Raw genomic sequence first — 19,341 nt, 5'->3', positions numbered from 1 at the left:
GCTTTCAATTTCTACGAAAACAAGAAGTAAACTTTGATTGTTGGTGTAGGTCAGCAAAACAGTATTCTTAAATATACTAAAAAATTTGTTGGTGTCAAACATTTTATTTTATTGTCGCACTATTTTCAATTTTAATCAATGTTATTCCATGGGGTTCTTGCTATTTTTGATCACGTGTCCAGTCTTATCGCAGGATAATCAATGCTGATAAGCCAACGAAATCAGTCCAGATACGATCGGCCCAAATTTTTACAATTTGTATTATCATTATTTAGACTTATTCGATTTTGGTCAGTAGCGCAAGTAGAACGTGGCTAAATCCGATCGCTCTTGCGGTAAATAAACACTTTTGGCGAACAAAATTGGATCAAGGACTTTTGAGAGTAAAATGACCACTGAAGTTGATAAAGGCAAGTATTAGTTATTGGGAGAGCTTGCATCTAGAAGTTGAGAAACTTGCTCTAATTATTTTTTTTAAATTTAGTTAATTTTGCCTTCGCTGATTCTCAAAGCTTAACTTAGTCAAAAATAAATTATATATCTTTATCAAACACGTGTGTTTATCACTCCAATAAAATCGATCGATATCGATATTATACATATGCATGATATCATGCTGACTTTATAAAAACAAGAAGTATTTTTTTGAATATTCTACGTCCGTGAATTCCACATATTTCTTAATGAATTTGTGTTGAAAATCACATTCGAATTGTTTGTTTTGTGCGAATATCTATTTTATAATCAGCCCACACGCAATCCTTAATTGACAATACATATTAGATTGGCATATATGCCGATTAATTTAAGTACGCATATGTATAAACTAGATTGCAAACCAATCGACTGATAAGCATGAATTATTTACAGCATATGCTACCGGAAGTACTTGAGAGTTGTAATATGTTAATAAATCATTTTAGTGAAATATAATTTTTTATATTTTTTATTTGTGTAATTGTCAGGTCCCCTTCTGGGTATACGGCATCTGCAGGCGCTACTTATATTTATTACAATAACATCTGTTTACATTGGACGCCTCAATGCTGGTGTTTCTGTTGTGGCCATGACCAATGCGGAGTCTACGAATCCCGATTTTCCGGTAAGTGAAACCATTATTATCCAAATGGTAAGCAAGTTACTTTTTTTTTTCATATATGTGCACTCAGGCATATGTACAACAACAAATATGTGTTTGAAATATATATCACGTGATAAGGACTTAGGTCCAGTTACCTGCTAAGTCTCTAGTCTGTAGTATTATAAACTGATATTCTTATTTTTGTTTCTAAAATTTCTCAGGAATATGACTGGACAGAGGCGGAGAAATCCTATATTTTGTCTAGCTTTTACTGGGGCTACGTTATTACCCAGTTTTTGGGAGGATTTTTATGCAAGCTATTTGGGGCGAAGACTGTGATATTTTGGGCCACTTTTGGATCCGGTGTCTGCAGCTGCATCACTCCCCTATTCATAGGCTGGGGAGGCTGGGGCACCTATTGCGCCATTCGAGTCTTAATGGGATGCTTTCAGGGACTGATTTTTCCAAGCATTCACCAGCATTTGGCACGTTGGTCGCCGCCAAAGGAACGCAATCGATTGGGCGCTTTGAGTCACACAGGCATCGAGTGCGGTAATGTGTTGTCCATGTTTGTCAGTGGCATGATTGCCAAAGGTCCCATGGGCTGGCCGGGCATTTCCTACATATCCGCAGGTGTGGCATTTGCCAGCTGTGCCTTGTGGTTCGTCCTCTCAGCTAATAATGCCACTGAGTCTCGTTTTATCGGCGAAGCGGAGAGGCACTATATAGAGTCATCTCTGAAGCATGGAGTGAATTACCATCACGCTGTAATTCCCATACCATGGAAAGCAATTTGGACTTCGGTGCCGTTCTTGGCGCTGCTAGTAGCCCGCTGTGCTGAATCCTGGGGACTGAGTACACTCCAGGCTGAGATACCTGCTTATATGAATGGAGTCCTACAAATGGATATTAAGGATAATGCTACGTTTTCTGCACTACCCTTCCTCGCCATGTGGATAATGTCGTATGTGTATCTGGTCTCGGCGGATATTCTGCTCACGGGGAAATGGCTCTCGCTGACGGCCCTACGGAAGACCTTCAACTCGATGGCATTCTGGATACCCGCCGCAACCCTCATAGGCATTGGATTTCTTGATGTAGACCAGAAAACCATGGCAATTGTACTGATGACCCTCAGTGTGGGTTTCAACAGCGGCGCCACCATTGGCTCCTCTCTCAACTCCATTGATTTGTCACCCAATCATGCCAGCATTCTCATGGGCATTATAAATACGGCTGCGAATGCGGTGCCCATTTTCACACCTATAGTTGTGGGTCAGATTGTCAGTGATAATGTAAGACCTAATCATCAGAGTATATTTGTTTTTTGTCGCACATATCCAATTCATGAAAAATGTGAACATTTTTGGATCAAATATCTCACAATTGAACCATACGGACCTGATAATTAGTGAATTCAATTTTGTCTAAAGTGTTTCTGCGTTGTTTGTATTAGACTGCAATTTTCTTACTTGTTAATGGTTAATTTTTAATTCTCTTCACAGGGCAATCGCAATCAGTGGCAAATTGTGTTTATTATCTCCTCCGTGGTGTTCTTTGTGGGCAACTGCATCTTCTTGGCCTTTGGTACTGCCGTTTCTCAACCCTGGGATGCTGAAGATTACTTGATGCGTCCTCAACCCGGGCTGGCATTGCCTTCAACATCAAGTGAAAAGTCGAAATCAAAAGAGATCGATCAGTAGCTAACCAAAATCGGGTTGCTATTGAGCAATGTTTACAGATTTTAATGAAGTAAAGATCAGTGGTTTTTATGATACTTAACTGTCTTTGATTTAAATTATTATCTTATTATCTCTTATCTAACTCTTGCACAATTACTGTTATAGAGATGGGTTTGTGTAATGTTTTAATATCAGATATTTTATTTTTACATGCAGTTTGAATTTTTTGTCATTTGTCATGTGCTCAGACATATCGGAGGTTTGTAAAGAAATTCCACAGTTGACATATCATCACATATCATATTTCCTTGCCTTAGGGGCATATGTGTCCCAGCCCTAAGATGGTAAGCCTGACCCATTAACAAAAACCCAGTCAAAGCTATTTTGACACCAAATACTTCAACGACTGTTTGCCATTGAAGCACCTAGTTTTAGGCACTTTAAAATATATATATATTTGGGTTGCATACTTTTTGGATTTATTGAAAGTGAAGACTCGCCCTTATCTTGCCGTTACTTCTCACTTTTGATAACTGTGTACGGCATGTTTACAAGTATTGATAAAATCAAGCTACTTATATATGTATTTCGATAATTGTTATGCTATGTTTGATAAGCCTTCATTTATGAAAAACAGGTTGCCGTTTGACTTTTGGGATAGGTCAGAAAATTGTATTTCTCACTAGCCTAATTGTGCTTTAGGTCCAAATATATAATTCTTTTTATTGTATTGTTTTATGTGGAGTAATTTATATTAATAGGGTTACAAAATGGTAGTTAATCAGTCCAGAATTGAACTTATTTGGATTTGGTCTGTAGTGCATGAAACCAGGGCTAAAATCGATCGCTCATACACTTTCTATGAATAAAATTGAATCAATGTCTCTGAAGCGAAAGAAACTGGCAGATTTAAACCAGCAACGTTTATCTGAATGATGAGAAACTATCCGTTAAAATATATTCGTGTTCAATGTAGGATTTAGCTTGGTATATATACCAATATATAATGAATAATTTTAATTATTCTCAATCAAAAGAGACGATCAGCAACTAACCGGAACCGATAGTTCGCAATCTGCTAACAACTGGCTTTAAATACCATAAGCCTTAAATCTATAAATCATGCACAAGCTTTTAAATCGCATTTGACGAAAGCGATAAGCTAAACAGCCAAGAAATAACGGTGTATATTAATGTACTCAACAGTTTCCATGTTTATAACTGCACTTAATTTTGCAAGTGAACCCCATATACGAGTAGATAAGGATTGCAGAGAAATAAAGCAGAAGCCTAGTTACTTTTCATTTTATATGATTGTCTTTGTCTATACTCGTATCTGTCTATTGCAACAATTAATAGTTAGTCAATAGGAATCTAATTGATGTCATAATGTATTTCTGAAATGAATATGTATATTAATGATAGTTATGAGCATTGATTTCTAAATTAGTTGAAATTTATGTCTAGTTGACCTGATTTTTGTAAAATTCGGGTCGAACTTAGAGGAATATGCCTCATTTATTATGACTGGATTTTTGAGTAATTGAACTCAAAAAAGTGTATGTTCTCTATTCATTTAGCTGCAGCAATAGTTGGACTAAAAGTCTGGTTATAAATCAATTTAACACTGCCCTATTGAAGGTGAGTCAAAATTAATGTTATAAATAATATTCCTCGACTATTGCTTGTGGCTTTCACCTGAAAAATAATATTTCTTTATAAGTGTATAGTGTGTGTGTTGCACTCGAAATCGAATTTGTTTTAGCAATATTTTGAAAGCTTATCGTTTATATTTATTATTTATATAGCATTGCAGGTAGCATTATCATTTGTTGGTGGACAATTTGATTAAAATCATAAAAAATATTCAGAAATATTCATTTATTCACCGGCCTACTCTTAGTATTAACAGGTGGTTGGAGTTAATGGCAACAGCTACTCAACATGATACACAATATGATGAAAATAATAATATTTCCTCACACGGCTAATTTTGCCCATTTTTACTTTTCGGTTTTCGTGATCCCCATCAATATTTGCAGTTCATTAAGTTGAATATAGTAAATTAAACAAGAAGCACAGCTGGCCACAAGCGTCATGATAAGAGGCTGATCGTGGGATTTACGTCAAAAGTATACTTGTTTATGTTTTATTAGAGTTTATCCTACACTTTGAAATAAATAGGCCCTGGAATATAAAAAACTACACGATTTGAAAAGGAAAAGTCATAATTTTAAAATTCGACAGTACATATATAAATGAGTCTTAAAATGATTTTGAAATTAGTTTTTAAGAAATTTAAATAATATTTTTGAAATTCATTTCGAAATGATCGCACTTTTGTACAAAACTTTTACACAAAACTTCTGTGTATTTTAAGGATGGCGCAGTAACAACAGCTTCTTCATTTGAGTAACTATTTTTCTTAATATATTTTGAAAATGGTGAATGATTTGTATTGTGCACCTGACCTGACTCCGTTCGGCCCAGTTATGCAGTTGTATAAAAGCAGCCGTTACAGTTGCGACTGTTCCCAGAACCATTTCAAACAACAACCAGTGCACAAATAGAGCGCAAATAACTTAAATTCAAAGAGCCAGCAGAAGAAAAGTAGAAAGAAAGCAGCGCAAACTCAGAGGCAATGAGCAGCGCAAGCAAAACGTTAAAGGGCCCATGGATTGGGATGAGGCACCTGCAGGCGCTGCTGCTTTTTCTTGGCCTCACAGTCATGCACATTGCGCGCCTGAATGTGAGCGTTGCAATTGTTGCCATGACAAATGCGGCATCTACTAATCCCAACTTTCCGGTAAGCTCAAAGATTGCACTGGAGTTTCATCAGCGGTGACATTTTGGATTTATTCAGGAATACAATTGGACGGAGCGCCACAAGTCGTATATACTGTCCAGTTTTTACTGGGGTTATATACTCACCCTATGCCCGGGAAGCTTTCTGTGTCGTCGTTTTGGCGCAAAAATTGTACTCTTCATTGCGAGCTGTGGCACAGCCGTGCTTAGTTTGATAACACCCTGGTGCATCTCCTGGGGCGACTGGCAAATCTTTTGCGCCATTCGCATACTGCAGGGCCTCTTCCAAGGCGTCATCTTTCCCTGCGTCAACGAGCATCTGGCGATGTGGTCGCCACCAGAGGAGCGTAATCGTTTGGGCGCCTTCAGTTACACGGGCTCCGATTGCGGCACTGTGCTGGCCATGTTTATCAGCGGCATGATTGCCAATAGCACAATGGGTTGGCCAGGCATCTCGTATGTGTCTGGCGCCTTGTGTGCCGCCTGGTGTATTCTGTGGCTCATCTTTGGTGCGAACAATGCGCCCAAGTCACGCTTCATTACCGAGGCTGAGTGCAAATATATTGAATCGTCGTTGCAGCATAATGAGGACTTCCATGAGCGTAGCATACCCATACCATGGAGGGCCATTTGCTGCTCTGTGCCATTCATGGCGCTGCTCGTTGCCCGCTGCTCTGAGACGTGGGGTCTGAGCACGCTGCAGGCGGAGATACCATCCTATATGAATGGTGTGCTCCAAATGGACATTCAGAGCAATGCAGTCTTCTCCTCACTGCCCTTCCTAGCCATGTGGTTGCTCTCATACGTATATTTGATTGTAGCAGATGTACTTCTCAAGCGCAAGTGGTTGTCGCTCACTTCGGTGCGGAAGCTCTTCAATACGCTCGCTTTTTGGATACCAGCGGCAGCGTTGGTTGTTATCGGATTTCTCGGCCCGGAACAAGCGAATGTGGCCATTGTACTGATGACGGTCAGTGTGGGCGTCAACAGTGGATCAACTATTGGCAGCTCCCTAAATACCATCGATCTATCGCCAAATCATGCAGGCATCATTATTGGCTTAAGCAATACGGTGGCCAATGTGATACCCATTTTAACGCCCCTCATTGCCGGAGTCATTGTTGTGGACAAGGTAAGTTCTAGTTATAATAAAATCCAGATCGATTTTTACAATGGATTATTATTGATTCCTTCACAGCACGATCGTGGTCAGTGGCAAATTGTTTTTGGCGTAGCCGCTGTCATATTCTTCATAGGCAACTGTGTATTTATAATTTGGGGTACTGCTCAGGCGCAGCCTTGGGATGCGGATGATTACCTCAAGCCTAAAGACACAGAAGCGTGCAGTGGGGAAAAGCATGTTGCGCCGGCGGCAGTTGCGCCACCCATTGATCCGGTGCTTGAGCGACAAATTACCTGGCCGGAAAGATATACAGTTAAGGCTACAGATTAAACGCCGTACATAATAATTAATTTAATTGATCAGTATTAACAAAGATTGTATAATCAAGGGTTGTAATTTATTTTATTTATGTTTATAATTCCATAAATATTTTAATGCAGTAAATAAGATAATTGTTTCTTTCGTTGCCTTGAATCATTGGGACTGGTATCGATACTCAACACAGTCAACACTCGAGGCTCTGTTGCCTCCTTATTATCTAATCTGCCATTTTCTTTTAGTGTAATAAACATATAGCCTCAGTTTCTATAGCTTTGCTGCTCCCACCCAGCGAAAGAGTTCGAGATAAATATAGACTGTGGTAACTTTCAGAACAGTTGGCAAAACATTTGCCACATCTGTTTGGATCGTCACTTAAATTTGTATACAGAGTTATTGGTATTATATTTTATGCCGTACATGGCACAATCTGAGTTATTTCTCTACTCTGTATCAGCTTCTATTTGCACTACGTGCGCAGCTGCTAATGGGGTTATAATTTGTGTGGTAGAGTGCTCTTGATCTTGAAAAAGGGGCAGGTCTGTCTCTCTATGCACTCTCTCTCTAGTTAGGTAATCAGTCACTAACCCAAGTTCCGTTACGGAAAACGTTTAACAAACGTTTTGCCATCTGATAAAACTTAATCAGTTCGTAATTGACTCATTGATATAATAACCTATGCCCAGTTGTAGTGTTTGCTTTGTGATAAGAATTCTCATTGTCAGTTCTCGGCGATATAAATATAGCTATCAAGTCTACTATTTATATTGTTTGTTTACTCTTTTTTTTTTTTAGAATGCTATTATTATTTATTTGGTGTTTACCTACAACTATTTTTTAAGTAAGTCACATTATCTGCTTTTCTAACCAACTTAAAATATAAAGGCTAATTACTAAAAGCACCACAATCAGCTGGCTTTGATTCAAGTTCCATTTAAGAGTAGGTTTTCTTTTGACAACAAATTTCTGTGTTTTTAAATATTCATTTACATAGCACAGAAACTAATTAGCTTTCTTGCTAATTGCTTTTTATCAATATTGTTGCAGAATTTCACACGTGACATATATCTCTCGAAATATTTACACAATTATACATCAATTGGTTTGTTAGCTTACATCGACCCGAAATATATGTATATGTATATATATATATATATATATATATATTATATATCATATATATTTATATATTGTATATTGTATATTGTCTGTCCTCGTTCTTTCGCTTTTGACCTAACAATATTCTGCGCCGCCCAAAAGTAACCTACAATTTGATAAACACACGCCTAAGCGAATGCAAATGATGTTTTTTCCGTTAGTTAAGTTTACAATCTGCTTTTTATGTGTGTGTATAATTTGATTGAATGAGTATGTTACAAATTGTCTGACTTGTTTTAAATCAAAAAACAGGTTCAATGACATTTGGGTCAATAGCTTAAAAATATATATATTTTAATTTTGAGATAATTGAATTTAATAACATTTAAATGTAAGAGATGGATATTAAAGCAATAAATATTTAAAATATTGGACTTAGACGGGGGACTTGATGGGCTTGTGGAACATAAGTGAATATTACATGATGAAGCTAGATAGATATTTAGACTCACAGGGTTTAGTTTGAGAGATGTCCTTGGACGTCTTTGGAGCCACATACGGCGCCCAGACACTGTTGCGCTTAAGAAACGGGGCACAATTTGATTAAAAAAAGAAAGGTGTTAATGCTCATTGGTTAGATTTAAACTCTAAGTAATAAATCATTAATCCTTCACAAATTTTCAGCACATCTTATACGTAAAAGGCATAAGTTCGTTGCCTAAGTCTTTTGTTCTGAAATGAACAATCTGCCGAAAATTCATTGACAAGCTACAAGCTATAATTATAGACTCCTGCGTCAATTTGTTTTAGTTGCCTTATGGCCTTATTCTCATTTAATAAAGTTAGAGTTAGTAAAAGCAAAATGGATTTAATTTTAATAAATGATTTTTTAATGACACATCTTCTTTGATCTAAAAAAAATATAACAGTTACTTATCTCAAACTTCAGGTGAAATTTTAATATTAAAGTGGGTCACAAACATTGTCATGTATATCTATCGATTTGGAAGCTGCCACAAAGTATGCTACATAAAAATATCTGTGTACCTGTTATTTGAACACCTTTCTCACCTTAATAAAGTCAGTTCGCATATTTCACATTATATGGTTGTTAAGTTTTTCATTTGCATTCTTAGCAAACTGATACAGATAAAATAATAATAATAATTATACTTTATATATTTTTAATATGTCGCTAATTATAGATCGTCCAATTTTTAGAGCAGTGGTGAATCCCTGAAAATGTATTAAACTCTCCTCGTTCTTGTTTTTATATCGGCTTATCGCGACATTTTCTGTATCTGCTTGCTATTGTTAGAATCTGCTCCGGTTTTTTTTTACAGTGACGAACTGACAGGAACGAGTGTTTTATGATTAAATTAATAAATTGTTTTCTGATGGGCTTACAATCAAATATAATTTTCACAGATTACATTATGAGGCAGCATTTTTATACAAGGCAATATTAAGAAAGCTTACGTTTAAAATTCTTTATGAGTAATATATTTCGGTTCTTCTTTATCAATTTAATTTTAGACGGAAACCAACTGTTAAGATATAAATTTTGGGATTTGTCTTGCATTGAATGGGAGACAATTTCAGATAAAATTGACTCGCCAGCCAATTGACGCAATTCGCGTCTCAACAGTTGTAACATTTTTTATATCTTGTGATACATTTTCACATGTACTTGATAATACCAATTATTGTGTGTGTCATAAGGCATCATTTTTGATATGAAATGGAAGAGATAATATTCTCTATATCAAAGTATTTTGAGCTATGATTTGTTGTTTTAAGCATTTAAAAATTCCATATATTATTTTAAAGGTTTTAAAAGTAAAATACCCTTAATGCGCAATGAATATGTGACAGGCCATTATTAAACAAATTTAATAAATTCGTTGACTGCAGATTAACAATTAAAGTCATTTACATGCTATATACAGACGTGCATGTAATAAATACGAAATCCCCACTAAATGTTCGCAAATACGTTATGAGATTCGCTTGAAAAATCGCAAAATGGAATATCTGCCTGAATAGCTAACGGACAAGGGCCGTTTAAGAGGGGCAACGGGGTGGCCTAATCAATGTCATCGAGTGCCACTCGACTGTGGAGTGTTTAACGTTCAGTTTAGTTTACCAAAATCGGCGATCATATGGTAATTAAAATGCGCAACGTTATGCTCACAATACCGAATAATACCGATACCAATACTCGTCAATTCAGCTGGAGCGGCTTTTCCATTGAGCGGGTATATAAAATGGTGACTTGAACTTGAATTTACATGTGACCGACGAGCAAGTACACGTAATGAAAAATTAAGGAACTGAATTGCTGACCGACTTTGGCAATGGTCAAGTTCAGGCAACGGCACGTTTTGCATATTATAAACAAAAACAAGCAATGTAAAAGTGTTTAACTAGCAAATACCCTGTGCTTGCGTCGACAATAATCTAAATTACTGATATTTTATTGTTATGCTAATTGTTTTAAGATTATCGAAGCTGTGGTTGTGGTTTCTATGGGGTTTTTTTTCCCCCTTAATATATATAATAAAATATTCTCTCAATATCTTTGATTGGCACCGATGACAGACAACTTAAAGAGAGTTATTTTTAAATGTTTTAAAATATAAAGTGTGTACGAAAAACAATGAATAAGTGCTATGAGCTTGTTAGATTTACAACACAATGAAATGAAAACACTTAAAATAAATAAATGAAATGCAGTGCAACTGTTCACTTAGTATAAAATATGTCAAATAGTGTAATTGCCGCTACAGCTCCAATACCTGTATATTTAGATAGAACATGAACAGTGGGCAATTTGGGATGCCATTTGACAGTGCCCGGTAATTATATTCAAATCGCCCCTAAACATTGCTGACTGACAAAACAAAAAAAGACTAAATACACGGCTCGTACAATTTATATTTTCATTATTATGTACCTCAACTGGTTCAGATGCACATTAACAGAGATGCATATTACAGATACTAAAGCTTAGCGTGGCTGGCTTTTCAAGCACTGAAAACTGCCGCATCACTTGTTAACGAGCGTTCATACAATATATGAAATCTTGAATATATCAGTTATATTATTTATTACGTTGGTCTACGATTTATGGTTGTTAGCCTCTTTGGGAGTTTTACCGTATATTTAGTTTACAAAAAGCTGGTGTGACTGGCACAAGTCTGATAAATCTATTTATTCTATTTTTTCAAATGTGCTGCCGGATAACTTAGCAGTTTTTAAAGCCATATTTTGCAATTCAATAGCCTTAAGCTTGATTATTTATTATATAAATAGATTTGAATCATTTATTATCTTAGTGCAGTTAGCTGTAGACTTAATGAAAGAAATATTTTTGTATTTTGTTTGTTTAATTCCATGTACAGATATTTCTTTCTTTTGGTTTTCTTATGTTAAAAGAAGCATAGATCAATTATTTAGTACCACCTAATCGTATATTGAAAACTATTTCTTTTATTTAAATTTGAAGAAATCTCTCTAGAAATCATTATAAATTTAAAGAATTCAAAAAAGTCTCTAATTTAAATAAATCTCTTTGTAAAACCAATCTAAACTATAATAATTTGATCTGACTCATTGAAATATTTCTACCATTAGTTGAGCAAATTAAATGCAATTGAAATATATATAAATATTAAATTTGAAAATAATTTAATTGCCACATAAAATGCAATTTTTTTTTAACTAAAATATTCGCAGCTTCATGACAAAAGCATAAAAGAAAAAAGCAATATTAATAGATTCTAAATGTATATATAAGCAATTGGTAACACTCTCGGTGAAAAAGTCACATAACAATAAGAATTCCATTTGTTCAGCGAGGCATAACCAACACATGGCTAAGAATTTTCAATCATTATTAAGCCAACTGTTCAACTAATTCACTAACTGTTGAAAGTTCATTTTGAATTGAACTTAAGCTGAGCGATTCCGTTCTAGTTAGAAAAGAAAGTGAAAGCCAATCGATAGCGTCGAATGTCAAGTGCTAACTGGGCGGCATTTCAAGAATGTGCATCAAGTATTGGCCAGAACACCTATCGGTTGGGCCAACCAGTTTAAAGCGTATCAGAGTCAAAGCAGCGTGTTTCGGATTATAGATAATTGGGGATTTACCCTTGCCACGATCATGTTTACATATTTATATAGGCACTTCATTAGGTATTCCCGAATACGAACACAAAAATATCTGCAGTTGAAATTTTTCCATTACGATGTTCCGGTTACCTCGTATTGCGAGCCGCGAGTTGGTTATGAATGAGCACTTTTCGATAACACTACTTGCTGTCAATGTGTAAAATACTATCTTCAAATTATGCCAGTATGCTTATAGGTAGCATCCGCAGCTCAATAGATTGATCGGCACTTCATATCAGGGCCAAGGGAGACTGACAAGCTCCCTAGCGACTGACAAGCTCGAAATTTACCCAATCTAAAGAAGATTCTGATAAGATTCGATTCGAGTCGTGAGAGTGTGTGTCCACGGCACAGAAGTGTGCCTCTCACACTTAAAACACTCACTAACGACAGACCCGCAGCGTGTTCGATTGGCCGAACGTAGAAAGCGCCGAATGCCACTGCCATATAAATGGAGTCGTCAGCGGCGGCTCAGCGTTCAGTCTGTGTATAAGCTGCAAGCGCGACTATACTATATCATCTATCGCACAACAATCGGTCGTAAAAGGCAATAAAATTCGGTTTGCTTTTCGTTCGGAACAGTTAAAATGCAAGCATTTGCATTGTCAGCGATCGATTCACTGCCAATTGCTGGGCAATAAATGAGAAATGCAATTATTGCGGCACATGCAATAAATCAGATCCTAATATTAAATGGACGATATTTAACGAGTAACGGTAGTAAATATAACAAACATCAATAACCAGTCAACCCAACAGATATAAAATTATTTCCAACTAAGTGCGGTATTTCGTTTAAAAAAATAGATTTTTAAATATACACTGACAACAAATCAAAATAAACATGAAGCTCATATGCTGTGGCAACAAAGGAACTATGGCGGTGAATGATAACGGCAGTCCAATGGAAACCAAAAAGGATGTGGAAGCAGAGGGCGCAAGTAAGTTTGCTGGACTTAGGCGGACTAATATATGAGTGAAACGTGTTGATAAATAATAATATATAATATTACCAACTGAAGATCGTAAAACTTCCCATCTTTTTAACAGAGCAGATAATCTGTCAGAAGAAACTGAAACTGATCCAAAGTGGTTGCTGAACAAAGCTTACATAAATGATAAAAAGTTTCTAAATTCGATATTCCATAGCTACATCGAGAGTGTCGCTATCATATTAAAAAAAAAATCATTAACAGTGCTGATTCTCATTTGTTAAAGCCCTGTGACCTAAGAATTTTTTTTTTTTAAAGAAACAAACTATTTTACTTATTAGGTGTGACTTCTTTTCCAAAATGTATTCAAAGCAAGTGCAAATAATTTTTTATTGCTTTTATATTGGCTTTTTTATGGTTTGTTTGTTGTACGTCAAATGAAGAGAAATTTTTAATGGCATAAGCCGATTTGTCATTAAAATGTGAAGTGAAAATGTTTATAAGTTGACTACTTCACTTACGCAATTGCCCAAGCTTAAAGAAGTATTTAGCAACATGCGCAGATTGTTTTGCTTTCTATATTCGTGAGATGGTTTTATTATAGTGTCTTAATTATTTGATATGATAATATGATTAGCCACTGCTAAAATACCAAAAAAATTAGCATTGTCATTAGATAAACAAATCGCAAGGGAACTGGGGCTGACTGGGGTTGTCTGTTGACCTGGAAAGGCGCCTCCAAAACACGACCAGAGACAGGAAGGTGACAGCAGTAACAACATTTGCTTTGCTTCAGGCCGTAAATCGTCAAAGTTTGTATGCAAATTTGTACAGAGCAAACAATTTTTTGTTTGTGTAGCTGTCTGTCTAGCTGGTCTCATATTCGTATGCATACAAATAAGTGCGAGAGCATGAACAATGAAAAGCACGCTGAACTGAGGCGCTCAGACAGACAGACAGGCAGTTTGTCGAGAAACTCTCGAGAGACTCTCTAGCGGGATTCCAGTTTAGAACGGATTGCTTAATGAGCAACCGCACTTGACAGCACTGGATCAGCATCAAGATCCGAGCTACGAGATATGAACTGCCAACTAGAGATACTTTCTTGGAACAATTAGATACATATATGGCTAAAACATAAATCTAGCATATTTGCTAAACTCAATTTATGTTCCTGCTTTGACTAAACTATACCGCGTGCAGCTGCTGCCGCGAGTTACAATAGGAAGGGATCAAGTTGCTAATTACAGGAAGGTGTTCCGAGACACAGGTCTCCTACTCGCCACATGCACGTGCTTCCAGACCAGCCATATGCAAATATGTTAATTTGCATGCTTTATGTTTATTTTTTAATGTATATTATTAGCAGTTGACAAAAAATTCGAAGTTCCTTCCGTAACGAAATAAATTACATATTTAAAACGATATCGACTTTTGATAATGCAATTTAATAAAAAATATATAAATTACAAATTATTCAGAGCTGGCAAGGTAGCGCCTGGCGCCTCAACAGGCACCGATGCAAGGCGTTAGGTTCATGTTTATATTGACATCAGGCACAACACGCGGCAAGTTCAATGCTGTCTAGCGCCACATTGAGGTACAGATATAACTCGAGTAACAGGTACATAAAACACGCTCAGCGGGTTTCGTGTTTGCCAAAATAAAAAATGTATCAAAACAGAACTGAACAGACGCATTAACAAACCGCATGCCATAAATTTTGGGAACTAGTACTATCAAATGACATTCTTGCAGCTTATTGACAACTGACATCGAGTGTTCTCCAGCCATTATCTGTGTTGCGCCCAAAGTCAGTTTCAAAGTCGAACGACTTAACAGAAAACAAAATGAAAACAATGTGCCTTAATATATAAGTACCTTGCTTATCGTGACCACTTAGCGTATATGCAATATTTACGCAAGCAAGCTATCAGCAAAGACCTCAATTGTTCAAATGCAGAGCCCTTGATACAAGTGTACATACTATTAACAGGTGGTTAGTATTAGATCCCAAGTCGACACCCAATTATCATTTATGCGAATCGTTGCTCGTGTCACGCTTCCAGATGTGTGGGAAAAACTTAATAATTGGTATTACAATTACAACTATAATCGCATTTAATTTATCCCAGATCAGTCAACTTTATGGAATGCGACCGCAAAAGAGCTTTTTTGAAGTACATCAGAAAAGAGTAAAGCTTACTCATTGTACTCATTGTTGTTCGACAAGTGGCGTTTTCACTGTTATAAACAATAACAAACGAGCTATTGGCTGTTATCAAAGCTTTGTGCTGTTTAAAACTTAGCTTGAAAGCTTTTTATTAGAGCTTTCAGCGTTGCCAGCTGTAAATATTTACAAAAGTAAGCTAACGGCTAATTTGAATTATTTTCAAATTCAGTTCAGCTTCAATAGTTGTTAACTGTGTTGGTATTCTTTTGAGAAAACATGGAAATAATTTGTAAATATGATGCGATTCAAAATTATGGTTTGAGATCCGTGATTGAATGCAACATACAAGTTATGTCTTGAGTGCATTTAAAGAGGGGAACAATCAGATAAGCATGAACTACATTAAGCTACGGACACTTATACTCAATAATATTTTTACGAACACTCAATTACAACGACACATAATAAGTAATGCGCATCTCGTCAATCAAGTGTCGCAATTATTAGAACTTTTTCGACTCTCAACGTTGCTCCATAATTAATTAGTTATTGGACAGACTCCGTGCCGTGCGGTAGTTTAACACAGAGCAGTTTTCAAAAGTATTTATCAAGCAATTCCGTTCAAACATGGTGAAGAATCGTCGCTTTGAGAATGAAGGTTTGTTACGATTGCCAGCTTATTGATGTTATCTAACTACTGTTTCAATAAGTCAACAGTTCTTAACTCAAATGAATTCGTTTTGTAAATATTGATTTAATAATAATATAGTAGATTTACACAGTTTTTACACTTGTGTTACTGCCATGGTATTTATTTGTTCCGCTTCAGTAGAGCTTATCAGCTAACGAGTTTTTGTCATCTCTCTTTCGATCTTTACCAAGATTGCGTTGTTATTACAGTTCGACTCGTTTTAACACACTTGATTAGAAGCTAGGAGAGCCCTCGATTTTCTATATAAGAGCTCGTACCTTAATCTCTGATAGTACTCGTACATAATTTGATCCAGCCAGATGTCTGTGTCAGATAACAGATGATATTGAGGCATTATGCAATTTAGCTTAAGGAATAACATCAGCATTATGACCTACAGGTGACCTTCTAGCTGATAGCAGGCATCAACAGCATCTCGTCAATCACTCATTTATTGATTCTATATATATATACGTTAAGAAATATATAAACGCATTTATATTGAGACAAGTTGAAGTTCAATATTATAATCAATATAAATATGTATTGCAAATTCCAAATATATGTCTAATCACAATCTCTTTTCAGAATATGGACTGGGTGTACGACACCTGCAAACTTTCCTTCTTTTCCTTGCCCTAACTGTGGCATATGCACAGCGAGTAAATTTATCCGTGGCTGTTGTGGCCATGACAGATGGAGAGATTAATTCCAACTTCCCTGTAAGTAGATTTTCAAGTAGATTTGGAATGAAACACAAAAGAGTACGAATTCGCGAAAAGAAAGTGAAACTGAAACACTTTTCTTTGATATGGCGACTTTAACATTTACTTTACATATATTTATTGATAGATATGAATTTCCTAAATTATGTGGCCCTATTAATCATAGATTTACCTCTGCAGGAATACCATTGGCCGGAGAAGACTAAATCCTTGTTGCTGAGCAGCTTCTTTTGGGGTTATGTTCTGACCCAGGTGCCATCGGGTCAACTGGCTCGCAAATTTGGTGGCAAGATAACGCTGTTCACTGGCCTGGCCATCTGCTCCGTGCTAAACTTACTGACGCCTCTGTGCGCATTATGGGGCGGTTGGGAAGTGGTATCTGCCCTTCGTGTCATGGAGGGCTTATGCCAAGGAGTTGTCTTCCCATCAGTTCACACGTTAATCTCCGCTTGGGTTCCGCCCAATGAGCGACCGGTGCTAGGCACCTGTGCTTATACGGGCAACCAGTTCGGAACCATTGTCATGCTGGCCACAAGTGGACTACTCGCGGCCTCACCGGCTGGTTGGCCCAGCATCTTTTACATTTCTGGAGGCGTTGGTTGCCTTTGGTCCATCGTCTATTTCATATGGGGAGCCAGTTCGCCGGCTACTTACAAGAGAATCTCAGTTGAGGAGCGCAAAATGATAGAGATGGCGCAGGCGACTGAGGCGGTCTCCGAACAGCCCAAGGAAAAGATGCACACACCTTGGCTTAGTTTCTTCACCTCGCCACCTTTTTTGGCACTCATTGCCGCGCACAGTGCAAACAATTGGGGATTCTGGACGCTGCTCACCGAGATACCCAGCTATATGAAGAATGTCCTGAACAAGGACATCAAATCAAATGCGCTGCTCTCGGCCCTGCCCTACTTTGCCATGTTCTGCATGTCCTTTGTATTCTCCGCCATCGCCATGCAGCTGAACAAGCGCAACTGCATCTCCACTGTGACCAGTCGCAAGCTCTTCAACACCATCGGCTTGTGGGTACCTATGTTGGCCTTGATTGGCCTGGCCTATGTGGGCAGTGATCAGAGCAATCTGGCTGTCATTTTGCTGACGATTACTGTAGGATTCAACGGTTCCTGCTATCTGGGCTTCCAAATCAATCACATCGATCTGTCGCCCAACTTTGCTGGCATCCTGATGGGCATCACCAATTGCGTGGGTAATATTATGAGCATCATTGCACCACTCCTGGTCGGATTTATTGTAACCAATGAAGTAAGTTATTCAACACGTTTTCATTGGCTAGACTATTGAAACTCCCTTTCTCTCTTTGAAGCATGATGTGGAACAGTGGCGTATTGTTTTCTTTATTGCCGCCATCATTTATCTGGTAGGCAATGGTCTCTTCATCATCTTCGGTCGAGCCAATGTGCAGAAGTGGAACGATCCACCAGCCAAGCCCCGTCGGAACTCCACACCACAGGTGGAGTCTCAGCATTAGTAGTATATTCTAGAGATTTAGAGAGATAAACAATCGCTAGTCATCTAGTTCACATTACCGAGAATTGGATCATTTATTGGTCCAAGGTGAAACTTTAAATCTAACTGTAATTCGAGGCAATGTATTATCACATTGACCGGTCGAAATATCGTTTGTTTTGTATTTGTAGAGTGTTCTATATGATATATTTTATATGAATTTGTTGTTTTAAGTTTAGTGAGTAGTGTTTAGATAGGTCTTGTTGACAAAAAGATACAAAACACATTGTTTAACTAGTAATAAATTGTACATTCAAAATATCAACAAAGTGTTTTATCTGTAACTGAGAATTTATTGAGGGCATTTTGATAGATTAAACGGTCGATCGTATTTATAAACTAATTTGATACCAAATCTATGAGTTCACATTTTTATGGATTCACAGAGTATTGATAGTTAAGCAATTATCGTCTTTTATTGATATAATTGTATTTAATTATATTCTCAAGTATTTGACCTAACTGAGACAGATGTCTGAAATTCCATGTTGCTTGTGATACGTTCATCTGGAAGCCGTCTACGAACCCACAGGAAGCTGGCGCGGAAACAAATTTTGTTTTAAAGCTCATTAACATTAAAAACCTTTTTGCTATATGATGAACATAAAATACAGAAGTTCGTTGTCTATGTCACTTGTTTTTAAATACATAATCTGTTGAAATTTCACTAGTAATCCACAGCATTTAAACATATTTAAGTTCCATTGCCCGCTTGTTGTAGTTGTTGACTTAATGTCTCATTCTGATTCAATAAAGTTGGAGTTACTAAAAACAAATGAAAGACATTTAATTTGACTTAAGTTGTACTTTATTATGGCAAATTTTTGCTGGTCAAATATGTAAAATATAAACTTATAATTGATAATCTAATTAAATCTCATAATCATATATATGTATACCCGTAGGTTTTAGGCAAAGCCATAAAGTATGCTACGTAAAACGCTTTGTGTGCCTGTTATTTGATCCAATGTTGTTCGCCATGCGAAATATAATAATTATTATTGTAGTTTACTCAA

The 19,341-nt window shown here is 36.8% G+C and overlaps 3 protein-coding genes across 5 annotated transcripts; all 3 read left to right on the top strand.

Moving 5' to 3' along the window:
- Positions 1–279: 279 nt before the first annotated feature.
- LOC6559490 (putative inorganic phosphate cotransporter) lies at positions 280–2,858 on the top strand. The gene is made up of 4 exons (XM_032734672.1): positions 280–410; positions 966–1,102; positions 1,303–2,376; positions 2,587–2,858. Exons 1-4 carry the CDS (start codon positions 389–391, stop codon positions 2,782–2,784), a joined length of 1,431 nt encoding a protein of 476 aa, XP_032590563.1. The 5' UTR covers positions 280–388; the 3' UTR covers positions 2,785–2,858.
- A 2,379-nt stretch (positions 2,859–5,237) lies between these two features.
- Positions 5,238–7,165, top strand: LOC6559489 (putative inorganic phosphate cotransporter). 2 transcript variants are annotated; one of them, XM_001987709.2, is made up of 3 exons: positions 5,242–5,569; positions 5,627–6,700; positions 6,767–7,165. In XM_001987709.2, the coding sequence occupies exons 1-3, from the start codon at positions 5,405–5,407 to the stop codon at positions 7,019–7,021; spliced, it is 1,494 nt and encodes a 497-aa protein (XP_001987745.2). In that variant the 5' UTR covers positions 5,242–5,404; the 3' UTR covers positions 7,022–7,165. The 2 variants fall into 2 exon arrangements, with proteins under 2 accessions (XP_032590273.1, XP_001987745.2); XM_032734382.1 differs by having other exon boundaries at positions 5,238–5,569; positions 5,627–7,165.
- A 5,600-nt stretch (positions 7,166–12,765) lies between these two features.
- On the top strand, positions 12,766–18,586 carry LOC6571086 (putative inorganic phosphate cotransporter). Of its 2 annotated transcripts, XM_043214294.1 has the most exons (5): positions 12,766–12,997; positions 13,088–13,221; positions 16,665–16,798; positions 16,982–18,061; positions 18,123–18,586. In XM_043214294.1, exons 2-5 carry the CDS (start codon positions 13,125–13,127, stop codon positions 18,285–18,287), a joined length of 1,476 nt encoding a protein of 491 aa, XP_043070229.1. In that variant the 5' UTR covers positions 12,766–12,997; positions 13,088–13,124; the 3' UTR covers positions 18,288–18,586. The 2 variants fall into 2 exon arrangements, with proteins under 2 accessions (XP_043070229.1, XP_043070230.1); XM_043214295.1 differs by lacking the exons at positions 12,766–12,997; positions 13,088–13,221 and adding an exon at positions 15,935–16,043.
- The last annotated feature ends 755 nt before the right edge of the window (positions 18,587–19,341 follow it).

This window comes from Drosophila grimshawi, unplaced genomic scaffold (genome assembly GCF_018153295.1).
Source record: "Drosophila grimshawi isolate 15287-2541.00 unplaced genomic scaffold, ASM1815329v1 contig_1369, whole genome shotgun sequence".
Taxonomy (NCBI): domain Eukaryota; kingdom Metazoa; phylum Arthropoda; class Insecta; order Diptera; family Drosophilidae; genus Drosophila; species Drosophila grimshawi.
The sequence above is the reverse complement of the archived record's forward strand: the minus strand, read 5'-3'. Positions and strand labels throughout refer to the sequence as shown.

Bases quoted from the DNA above. Each gene is read 5' to 3' on its own strand.
- LOC6559489 (XM_032734382.1), top strand. From the start codon at position 5,405: ATGAGCAGCGCAAGCAAAACGTTAAAGGGCCCATGGATTGGGATGAGG. The intron at 5,570-5,626 runs GTAAGCTCAAAG...GGATTTATTCAG, and splicing joins CTACTAATCCCAACTTTCCG to GAATACAATTGGACGGAGCG.
- LOC6571086 (XM_043214294.1), top strand. From the start codon at position 13,125: ATGAAGCTCATATGCTGTGGCAACAAAGGAACTATGGCGGTGAATGAT. The intron at 16,799-16,981 runs GTAAGTAGATTT...TTACCTCTGCAG, and splicing joins AGATTAATTCCAACTTCCCT to GAATACCATTGGCCGGAGAA. The intron at 18,062-18,122 runs GTAAGTTATTCA...CTCTCTTTGAAG, and splicing joins GATTTATTGTAACCAATGAA to CATGATGTGGAACAGTGGCG.
- LOC6559490 (XM_032734672.1), top strand. From the start codon at position 389: ATGACCACTGAAGTTGATAAAG. The intron at 411-965 runs GCAAGTATTAGT...TGTAATTGTCAG, and splicing joins GACCACTGAAGTTGATAAAG to GTCCCCTTCTGGGTATACGG. The intron at 1,103-1,302 runs GTAAGTGAAACC...AAAATTTCTCAG, and splicing joins CTACGAATCCCGATTTTCCG to GAATATGACTGGACAGAGGC.